The sequence below is a fragment of the Nilaparvata lugens genome, chromosome 9, assembly GCF_014356525.2.
Source record: "Nilaparvata lugens isolate BPH chromosome 9, ASM1435652v1, whole genome shotgun sequence".
Classification (NCBI taxonomy): domain Eukaryota; kingdom Metazoa; phylum Arthropoda; class Insecta; order Hemiptera; family Delphacidae; genus Nilaparvata; species Nilaparvata lugens.
The window spans coordinates 44,212,178-44,224,232 of record NC_052512.1 but is presented as its reverse complement, the minus strand read 5'-3'; the positions used below and the strand labels follow the sequence as shown (position 1 = coordinate 44,224,232).

At 38.2% G+C, this 12,055-nt stretch overlaps 1 protein-coding gene across 1 annotated transcript in view; it reads left to right on the top strand.

Annotated features, from left to right (window-relative positions):
* LOC111060361 (unconventional myosin-IXa) overlaps window positions 1-12,055 on the top strand; it is a 176,120-nt gene that overhangs the window by 27,185 nt on the left and 136,880 nt on the right. The window contains 1 exon segment of the mRNA XM_039435347.1: window positions 3,558-3,700. Coding sequence (XP_039291281.1) covers window positions 3,558-3,700 — 143 coding nt within the window.

Below are 12,055 nucleotides of genomic sequence, written 5' to 3'. Positions count from 1 at the left end.
TACAATGATAACAGCTAAAAATAAATTTGAAAATCGGTGAACTAGACCCCACAAAATGGCGATTTTGCAATGCATCACGGGATTGTGTCATGACCTGCACTGATAGACCTTGGTTTTTTGTCAACTCAATATATAAAGTAAAGGCTCGCTCCGCTCGCCTTTGTTACGAGAGGAGCCTCAACAAAAATTAGAGCGCTTGCTCCGATTGTCTTTTTAGAAGTGGAATAGGTGCACCCCTTTTAGGCTCAACTGACACTTAGGCGACTCAGGTCGAGAAGAGACTGGACTCTAGTGGAGAGCATGGTGACACTCAGACCAGTCGATTCTAGTCTCCGTGACGTCACCATTTGGAAACACATGCTCTCCACTAGAGTCGAGTCTCTTCTCGACCTGAGTCGCCCAAGTGTGAGTTGAGCCTTATTCTACATTGTTGAAAATCTACCCTGGGAATGTTGTAGAAGTGGTAAAGGATAGCGCTATCTGCTTTGTCGAATGATAGACAAGGATAGCAACACAAATGTTAATCAAATACTGCCGTTATAACGTGGACCTCAGTATAATAATAGAGAAACAATAGCATAAATAGATAGCTTATGGTATAGGGCGTTTATGTCGCAACTTTTTCTGTTATCTCAAGCTGATAGTTCACGTAGTTCTTCTTTCCTGTGAAGCTCTATGACGCTGGCAGTCTCTCAAACAGAGGCTTTTTCGAATAGTCAAGCTTGTTAGAGATATCTTGAAATACGGTAATCCGAACTATTTTAAAGATGATTTCAAATTTGTCTCTGAAGGTAGGAGGATAGATGCTTCACATACTAGAACCGGAGAAAGTACTTTAAGGATACCCAATCATCGAACTACTATTTTCACAAAATCCTTCTTAGTCAGTGCCTGTCGTGCATGGAATGCACTTCCTGTTTCTATCAGGTCCATCGAGAGCCGAGCGAGCTTCATCCTGACTTTAAAAAAACATCTTTTGGAACAAATGACTGAAACTGTCCGGCCCTAGAACGATCACATGACAACCATCCCCCACCCATCCCACCAATATAAACCTTTAAACCTGTTATAGAACGAATTGTATATATATATTATATAAACTCATGTTATTTTAATTATCCACTGCATACTGCTGTATATTACTGAAAGTTGATAACCCTGATCTACTTTCAGCCTACTTCATTTCATTAATCAATTATTTGATCTTATCTACCTATATAATTATTTTACTTTATCAATTTTCTGTTTTTTTTGTCTTAAATATTCATATTGATTAAAACTTTTACAAAATTTCCATTAATAAATAAATCCTTAGTTTAAATAACGAAATTAACGTTTTGGTAGAGAGTTAGTGGGAAGGATATTTTTAATATTCTTTCCGAAGAATGGACATTGATATGTCCAAAGCTCCGCCAATTTATGTAGATGCATATCAATATAATTATTATCTATAGTTATTATATTAAAAATTGCTTTTTCATATCATATACAGTTCAATAATTATTTTCTTAGTCTATATTATGTAAATTCATCTATAATTTTGCTGTATTGTAAGCTAGTGTAAATAAGTGTATAAGCCAGTATATATTGTAATCTACATAAATAAAGTATTCAATCAATCAATCAATCAATATTGTGCCGTTCATACACTCAAAGATTCAAGGAACCTTACACGTCAACCGAAGCTTATTGTGTGTCCCAAGTAGGCCTACGTTAGCTGGGCAAACCAATACCTGTGTCCTTTACAAGATCCACGAGTTTTTCCCCCTATACTAACATCCCATTCGTCACCTGGTTGCTTGCAGCCAAACATAGCCCTTCTCTTTGCCCCTAGTCTCTCGCAATCCAGTGTGATATGCTTGGCAGTCTCTTCACACTCATTACAAAGCCTACACATCTCACTTTCATTTCTGATGCCAATTGTGTGGAGATGTTTCCTGAAGTGGCCAACAGGGCAATCAACTGCTTATGACCTGACCTCTACTAACGGGTCACCAACAATAACGGAAACTTTCAAAAACGACATAAAACAATAGTGGGAACGGCAAAAATGATTTTATTTAAACACTAGCCGTCAGGCTCGCTTCGCTCGCCATATCCGTCTGGCCAGGGGGCTCCGCCCCTGGACCCCCGTAAAAAATGAGATCAGCGGGCTCGCCATATCAGGCGATATAATATTCGCAGGAATAGCTGTGATTGAAGTAGCAGTGCCCAATCAATTTTTCCGCGATAAATGCATTTCAATCTTCAACTTGGTGCCAACCTAACAAAGTCAACTCAACTTAATGCCAACCTGACAAAATTATTAATTTAGTTACCAGTTAACAACTACTGTTTCGAAGAGGTACTCTCTCTAGATTATAGTTCTATATTAACATATGGTATGGACATTTTTCAATTATAATTAAGAGAATAAGAAGAATATACATGCTAAAAGACGAACTTTAAACCCTTAATAACCACCCTTAGAGTTGAAATATTGCCAAAAGATTTCTTAGTGCGCCTCTAAAGGGGCAACTGAACATACCTTTGTAAATTGTAAATTTGCTTTTACTGATCTGTTTTATTTTATTTATTATTGTCTATTGCATGTATTGCATCTGTGCAATTTATTGTATGTTTCTTTAATGTGAATTGTGACTTAGCTAGCCTATATGTAACTTCTATGTTCAACTGGCCCAATAAAAACTTGAAACTTGAAACTTCCTACCAAATTTGAACGTTTTTGGTCCGGTAGATTTTTAGTTCAGCGAGTGAGTGCCATTTCGCTTATATATATATATATATATATATATATATATATATATATATATATATATATATAGAAATGTAAAGAAATGTAAAGTTCAAGACTTGCCATTTGAGAATTATTAATAACATCTATCACTTTTTGACAATTACTTCTTTAAGATGGCTTCCTCCTGCACGAATACACTCTTGAAATCTGTGTTGAGATTCCTGAACGATTGCCGCCGCAACAGCCATTTCAGCCGGGATAGTGTTCATTTCATATCGTCTGTTATAATTCAACCACAGTTATCGATCATGTTGTGAACATTTTGTATTTGAGATAGCTCCACAAACCGAAAATCGCAGGTGGACAGATCATGGGACCAGGAAACGCAGATGTTGCAGCGATCAATGGGGAATCGTCAACACAGATTTCAAGAGTGTATTCGTGCAGGAGGAAGCCATCTTAAAGAAGTAATTGAAGTGATAGATGTTATTAATAATTCTTGAATGGCAAGTCTTCAACTTTACATTAGTTTGAATAGAATCATTTTTGCCTTTCCCACTAATATTTTATGGCATTTTAAAAAGTTCCCGTTATATGCTTGTCGCAATAGCGTCTAGCAATGCCACAAAAATTGCACAAGCCATTCTTGAATGAAAAAGACTGAGGCCAATATAAAGGACAGGCTCGCTCCGCTCGCCTTTGATGCGAGAATAGGATCTTTAGGAAATAGAACATTTTCTTTCTTATAGGAAATAGAATGTTTGTTTCAACAAAGATTTGAATATCTTTTAATATTGTGTATTATTTTGTTATTTTGCAGTTCCATCCCATCTACAACCCGAAGTATGTGAAACTCTACCAGAATCGGCGCTTGGGTGAGCTTCCTCCGCATATATTCGCTATTGCCGACTCAGCATATCAACTCATGCTCAGGGAACGCCGTAATCAGTGTGTTGTCATCAGGTATATACATATCACTAATTATTACTCTGTATTCATTTATACAATAAGTACATTATCAAAATGATAGGGAGAGGAAAATAGTTACCTTATTTCCCTCTCCCTTTATTTTATTACTAGCCGTCACGCTCGCCATATCCGTCTAGCCAGGGTGCTCCGCCCCCTGGACCCCCGACTGGATCGTCCGAAAATGAGATCAGCGGGCTCGCTTCGCTCGCCTGCATTTTTCATTTGAGCATGCTTCATTGTACGATCATATGCTGATAGTGAATGTTTTTGAAATTTTTCTGGCTTTAAATTTATCAAGTTTTTTAATATTTTTCAATTTATTAATGCATTTTCAAGTGTAATAATAATTTGTTTCATCTTTCTGATCAACCGAGATACAAATTTTTTAGTATAATGTATATTTGGACTGTAAATTTTTGTGATCTTTATAAAAGTGTTTTCATAACCTCATTTGAAATATTTTTATCAAAATTAGGGAGAGGAGCAGTTTTGGGTTTATCCTGTTGATTCTCTCCCAATCATTAATTTGATGTTGTGATTAAGAAATGTAATAAATATAATAAATGTAATAATAAATATTCCTTCAGAAAGTCAAATAACTGGGAAAACGCAGAAAAGCTGAGAAAAACGCTGATTTTGGGTGAATCTTTGATGAAATTTTAAAGTCACCTCATCACAAAACTTTTAGACCCTAGCTAAACCTCTGTACCGAATTCGAACAATTTCTGTTCATTTGTTCTAGATAAATCTGAGAATAAGCAGAAAAAGCTGGAAAAACGCTAATTTTGGGCGTATCTTTGACGTTATTGCAAATTCCTTCTAACTCAACATTATTACACCCAAGCTGAGCTTCTGCACTAAATTTGAACATTTTCTGTTCATTTGTTTTCGATAAAGCTGAGAAAACGCTGGAAAAACGCATATTTTGGGCGTATCTTTGGAATTTTTTCCAAATCTGTTCTTAGTGCGCCTCTAATGGGCCAACTGATCATACCTACCAAATTTGAACGTTTTTGGTCTGGTAGATTTTTAGTTCTGCGAGTGAGTGAGTGCCATTTCGCTTTTTTATATATATAGTGAGGTCCACGTTATAATGGCAGTGGATGGATATAGAAGAATAGCGTTGCCGATTCTCTACATTGATTAATTATATTCTTATACCGTCAAAAACATAATTGGTATCGTTGTGGACCTAGAAAAGGATACTACTACCGGCTTTGTCGGAAGATAAACAAGGAAAGCAAAACCAAAGTTGATCAAATACTGTCATTATAACGTGGACCTCACTATAGATAGATATTAAGCCGTGTTCACACTGAACAAATAATCAACATACATGTTTGGCAAACATTCGTTATTATATTGATTGATTGATTGATTGATTGATAGCATGAGATGATAGTGGAAGTGTCAAGATGGCAGTGGAAGAGGTTGTCAACTCGTCGTGTGGTGTCTGAAAATGAAGAAGCAATTTTTTGTGATTTATTTTGCGAAAAATGGTTTCACGCAAAGTGTGTGAAAGTTTCTAATGATGATTATATGTAAGTATCCAATCACTCGGGGACATAGTGAAGTGGCACTGTGGAGTCTGTGATAATAGGTTAACTTCATTGAGAAAGCTCAATTTTGACGAATTTCTATCTATAACAACTAAGGTAGATGAAATGGACACTAAACTAGATTTAGTTAGGTCTTTTAATAATGATCTATTGGAAAAGATTGAAATTTTAATAGACTTGAAATTGAAAAATATGTGTGACATAAACAGTAACAGTTCTGTACATGTTGTTAAACCAGCTGTCTGTTTGAATTCGAACTTTGACAAGCCTGTAGGATCAAAACATCCCTCAAGCCACAGCCTTCCCAATCAACGAAATAAATCGACTGTTGGTGAGAAATCGATTATGGAAATCGAACGAATTGAGTTGACTGTTGGAAATAAATCGAATGTGGAAATTGAACAAGTTAATGGAGTATCGACAATGGTTCGAAATCGACCTGAGGCAGCTGTTGAAAATAATGATGAAGTTTTGTATAAACTTAAATGTAAAAATGACCAAGGAACATTACCTGAAGGTAACAGTAGTTGTAATGCTAATTTACATAACCTTACTTTCAGATCATACATGCTCCAACAAATTGACAATTCCGAGTGGAATCAACAAAAAAGCAGAAAATCTAAAACCAATAAACGTATACCACTTGACATTCAACAAGGAGATAATATGACACCAAACAAAGATAATTCCGTTAGAAATACAACTTCATCTAGATTGAGTTATGCAGGTGCTACAAAGAAAAACATTAGCAGTAGCCTTAAGGCTGAAAAGAAAATTCTTATAGGAACATGCACAAATAATACAGATAGTGAATCATCGTCTCCTCTTCTGGGCGAAAAACGGGCGTGGTTCCACCTTGGAAAGATTAAGATGGGAACAGAAAAAGAATGATGTAGAAACATTCTTGTCCAGGACGTTTCCTGGTCAAAGTTTTACTGTCGAAAAGCTGGAAAGTAAGAGTAACATGTATTGTAGTTTTAAGCTTGGAGTGGAATTTGACAAGAAGGACTCAATACTGGTCAGTACTAAATGGCCTAGATACGTCACTCTAAGACGTTTTTTATTCAGAAGAGCTCAGGGAGGTGTCATGAAGTAGCCCCGCCCCTCTTTCGTACACCAAGACAGTCCGCAAAAGCTCGTTGCATACGCAATCAAGACTCTGGTGGCTGTTGTCAGATTGACAATTCAAACTTGCTGAGTGTGTGCTTTTTGAACGTTCAATGTTTGAGAACGAAATTCAATTTATTACAAAACTTCTGTAAAGACCTTCAGCCAGATGTATTGTGTATAAGTGAGCACTGGTTGAACTGCGAGGAGAGTCTGCTTTATTCCAACATTGATGGACTGGGGCTATCAGCTTCCTACTGTAGAGTTATTCATCGTGGTGGTGGAGTGGCAGTCTTCGTGAGGAATGAAATCGGGGTGAAGCAAATTGACTTGAGTCAGTTTTGTGTAGAACTCGATCTGGAAGTAGCAGGTGTCGAACTGATTGAGATGTCAACTGTTGTACTGAGCATCTACCGATCTCCAAATGGAAGTATTGAGGGTTTTTTCTATGGTCTGGATGCTTGTCTGTCGTTTTTCCAGAGTGTATCCAAGCACATTATAATAGGAGGTGACTTCAACATACCTGTTAACTTTGAAGAACAATCTACAAGAGCGTTTTATAATCTGCTGGCTGCTCATAGACTAAGGATTGTTTCGCAGATACCAACCAGAGGAAACCGATGTCAAGACACCGTGGGAACTAACCTGGATATGCAAAAAGTTCAAGTTCGGGTTACTGAGCCTCTTGTTGCTGACCATAGTGCAGTGATCATCAAAGCTGACATTGAAATAGTGAATGACTCTATGAAATTTCCTGATTGGTTCTGTCATTATACCAGAGGGGTAAGGAAAATAATTGAAAGCTCTCTCCCTAGCTTCAGAGAGGCAGTATCTGAAGTGGACTGGATGAGTGAGCTTCTAGATAAAGGTCCTGAGGAGACTTTTAATGCTCTTTTCAAAAAGATAGATTACATCTTCAACCTTTTTTTTCCTCTAAAGATTCTGAAGGGATATACCAAGCAGCAGAGAAGATCTTGCAACAGGCCAAAGTCAAAAATATGGTTTACCCCTGAACTATCTAGACTCAAAGAACTGGTACTGACTCTTAAAGACAACTATGCATTGTCAAACTGCCCTCAAGTGAAGGATAGGATCTATCAAGCCTATTCCAGGGCAAAGTCAGATTATAAAATGCAAGATTGACAAAGCCAAGGAATTGGCCAATATGCAAGAAATTTGAGAATGCACCCAATCCATGCAAAGCAGCTTGGAATCTTGTAAATAGGAATAGAGGTCAGCTAAAGTCACTTGCTCTGCTAGTCCTGACGAGTTTAATAGTGTGCTCTTGCAAAACATTGACCATATTGTTGCATCTATACCAACCACTAATATGAACCCAATGGAGAACTTGGACAGAATTGAGGCCAGATTATTGCAGTGGTATGACGTTTCCCCTAGTCACATTGTTAAAATGGTCAATGGTTTCCGAAATTCTCAAAGCCAGGATATTTATGGCATGACAATCATAGTGTTGAAGTCCATCATTGATGTCATTGCAGCCCCATTATCTTGTGCTATCAATGAATGTCTTCATGCTGGAGTTTTTCCTCAGTTGTTGAAGATGGCTCGCACAGTTCCTGTCTACAAGAAAGGTGATCCCACACTCATTGATAGCTTCAGGCCTATTTCAATAGTACCAGTATTTGCCAAGGTCTTTGAGACTGTGGTGAAGGAACAAATTGTAGTATTCTTTGAGTCCAACAGGCTGTTCTCCGATCTGCAGCATGGTTTTAGAAGGAACAAGTCTACATTGACTGCTGTGACCGAATTAGTTGAGCAGGTTCAGAGGGGCTTTGAGGAAAGAAATGCTGTGTCTCTGATCATGTGTGACCTGAGTAAGGCCTTTGACTGTGTGTCACATGAGATTGTTCTTGGTAAGATGGAGCACTATGGTGTTAGAGGTGCTGTTCTCCAGACTGCAAAATCTTATCTTGAAAACAGATGGCAGGTCGTTTCTCTGGGAGGAGCTTAGTCCCAGGCACTACCCATCAGACATGGTGTTCCACAGGGCTCTGTTTTGGGTCCCTTGCTGTTTTTGATTGCCATAAATGACTTGAACCTAGAAGGGAGGGCTCTAAAATTTGCAGATGACACCACTATAATCTCTTCTGGTCGGAATCCAACTCAGGCTCTACAGGTGGCAGAAGTCGTGTTTGGAGAAACTAGGATGTGGCTGGAAACAAATAAGCTCCAATTGAATCTTGGCAAGACACAGAGGCTGCTCTGTTCATTGGCACAACATAGCCCTGATCATCACAGTGTGTCCCTCCTTGGATTTATCATCGATCCTAAACTCAAATGGAATTGTCACATTGAGGGACTGTGTAAGAGGCTGGCAAGAGTGACCTATCTACTACGGAAGCTGACACAGCTGGTGAGCAGACCCTACCTGATTGTTGTCTACTATGCCCTCTTCCACAGCATCCTGGGCTATGGGCTGCAGCTTTGGGGTCATGCATCTGATTGCCAAAAAGTTTTAATAATGCAGAAGAGAGCTGTCCGCATCATCACCTCCAGTGGTTACCTTGAACACTGCAGGCCGCTCTTCAAGTCTACTGGAATAATGACTATATTTAATTATTATATATATATTTAAGTGCCCTTCATGTCAAGGTAAATTTTGACAAGTACAACTTGAGGAGAGACTTACATAGTCATAACTCGGAATGGTTGCATGATTGACATTCCTTATTCCCGACTAAGTAGGACAAGAGACTCATTTCCTACTGTGGCACTAAAAATCTCTAACAAGCTGCCTAGATGGTTAACAGCCTTGAGTACTCAGGCCTTCAAGGCTAAGCTCAAGTGTTGGCTTAAGGAAAACCCTTTCTATGGGTTATATGAGTTCTTTGAAGTGACCATGCCATCTTGATAACTCAAGTTTATACTCATGACTAACTTCAAGAAAAGTTATATTCTTATTGTGTTGACACAACCTATCCGGCTCCGCTGGTCTTGGTGAAGATAAAGTGTATAAGTGTATGCCATGGTTTGTTGAATTCATTCAAAGTTTGGAAGTTTTGTATCAAACTATGGTGTTGTTTATCAAGTTGAGATGATACTGTATCATATTGTGTTGATACTGTATCATATCTTATCATTGATACAATAACTTCAGTTGAATTCGGACAGCCGAACTGGACGGTAGCAGATAAGATAGCTCGTGCCGGCCTACCGACTCCGTAAACAAGTTAAAGGCTGCCTACTATTATTGCCTACACATTATTTATTTTATATTAAGTCAATACTCTAGTGAGAATTTGTCGATTGTGACTAGGTTTCGAGTGAGTTTGTGATCTCTTGCTTTACTGTGATTAAATTCTGTCGTTTGAGTGAAGAAACTTATTCGTTATATCGTCTGTATAATACTAGTTGTATTAAAATGAGTTGCTTCATGTGCAAGCAGCCTTTCAAAAACGTTGAGGACGTTGCAAAGTGTGCATCATGTGCTAATAAATTTCACCCAGGGTGCTGTCGAATACTCACGGCTGCGGAACTAAACGCCATGCTCGCGAGCGGAACATCTTGGAGATGTGATCAGTGCTCTGGGACGACAACATCGAACACCACAGAAACTGGGACAACACCATCCAACACCACTGAAGCCGATCGTGACACTGATGATACGTCCGTTAAGGGCATGTTGAAGAATATACAAAGTCAGATGGAGGTTAATAAAAATGAATCGTCGGCGAACTTTGCATCTCTTCATGAGGCGTTGGCGTCAATGAAAACTTCGTTCATGAAGCATTTAAATTTGAAAATCTACTTTGTGAAAATACTTGAGGACTGAAAATATTGTGAAGTGAACAACTATAAGACTTAACCTATTTCGGACTATGTGTAACCTTATCTAAATTTGGGAGAGGAATAGCACAAGGTTACCTTATTTTTCCTCTCCCTATCATTTCGATAATGTACTTATTGTATAAATGAATACAGGATCTTAATCTTTCTAAATTCAAAATTAATAGTTTCAAGTGTTTGTGTTTTGTTTCAATGTGGAAATTAGTGAAGAATTGAAAGTCGCACATATCCTTTATTTGGACAATTTATTTTGTGAAATTGGGATGAAAAGAAGTTTTGGACTGTAGTCTGTTACTTTGTCCTTAAAAAAGAGGTAGCTGCAGCTGTAATATATGTTTTTGATGAAGGAGGCATTCTCACTGTAGAGACTGATGCCTCAGATTTCTGCATAGCAGCAACACTATCTTACAATGAACGTCCTGTTACATACTTTTCACGAATGCTAAACGAAAGTGAAAAACGACACTCATCAGTTGAAAAAGAGGCATATGCCATTGTAGAATCTATTAGGAAGTGGCGTCATTACTTATCTGGTCGTTTCTTTCAACTTATTACTGATCAAAAATCTGTTTCATTCATGTTCAGTAGCGCAGCAAGAGGCAAGGTGAAGAACGAAAAAATCATGAGGTGGCGCCTTGAGCTATCTCAATACACCTATGAAATCATTTACCGACCTGGAAAAGAGAACATAACTGCTGACGCTCTTTCTCGAGCATGTGTGATAATGGCATGTATCACATCAAAACAAGACTTGATAAAATATCATCAAGACCTCTGCCACCCCGGCATCACAAGATTTTTTTCACTGGACTACCTTCCATACTCGGTAGATGACATCAGAGAAGTCTGCATGGAATGCAAGATCTGCTCAGAGCTGAAGCCAAGATTCAACTGTTTCAAAGGAAAATTGATAAAAGCAACTCGGCATTTTGAAAGGATCAACATTGACTTGAAAGGACCCCTGCCATCATCAACTAGAAACAAGTACATCCTCGCTATTGTGGATGAATATTCGAGATTTCCCTTTGCCTATCCCTGTCGAGACATGTCATCAGAAACAGTAATTCAAAATCTCAATGACTTATTCACCACATACGGCTATCCTTCATACATACACACTGATAGAGGGACCAGTTTTCTATCAAAAGATGTCAAAGATTACTTAATGTCCAAGGGTGTAGCTACCAGTTCCACAACACCTTACAACCCTCAAGGTAATGGACAGGTGGAACGCTACAATGGAATAATTTGGAAGACAATCCGTTTAGCCCTACGGTCCAGGAACATGGATACTTCTCACTGGGAAAAGGTACTCTTAGAATCACTAAGCAGCATTCGCTCGCTTCTCTGCACGACCATCAATTGCACACCTCACGAGCGAATGTTCATTCATCCTCGTAATCCCACATCTATGACAAACTTGCCATCCTGGCTGATCAACGCCAAGGAGGCATGGATGAAGACCTTTGTAAGACGCAGTAAGCATGATCCTGAAGTTGAAAAGGTAGAAATTATTCATTTGAACCCTCATGTCGCTCAAGTAAGACTTTCTGATGGAAGAGAAGTTTCTGTCAACATTCGTAGATTAGCCCCGGTAGGTTCCACCACTGGGAGGGAAGAATGATATGATAATCATATGTCATAAATCAGTTGTTTGAATTATTCTAAATCATCAGAAAGTTTGTTATTTTATCTCAGTTTATTTTAGTCAATAAAAGCCATTATTCTAGCTCTTCAATGGTCTCTATTTATTACAGGTTGATTGCAAATTATAAATGAATAAATAAATAATAAAGAATGTTTGCCGAACATGTAAGTTGATTATTTGTTCAGTGTGAACACGGCTTAATATAACTAGTAGTTCTGTGAGCAGTAG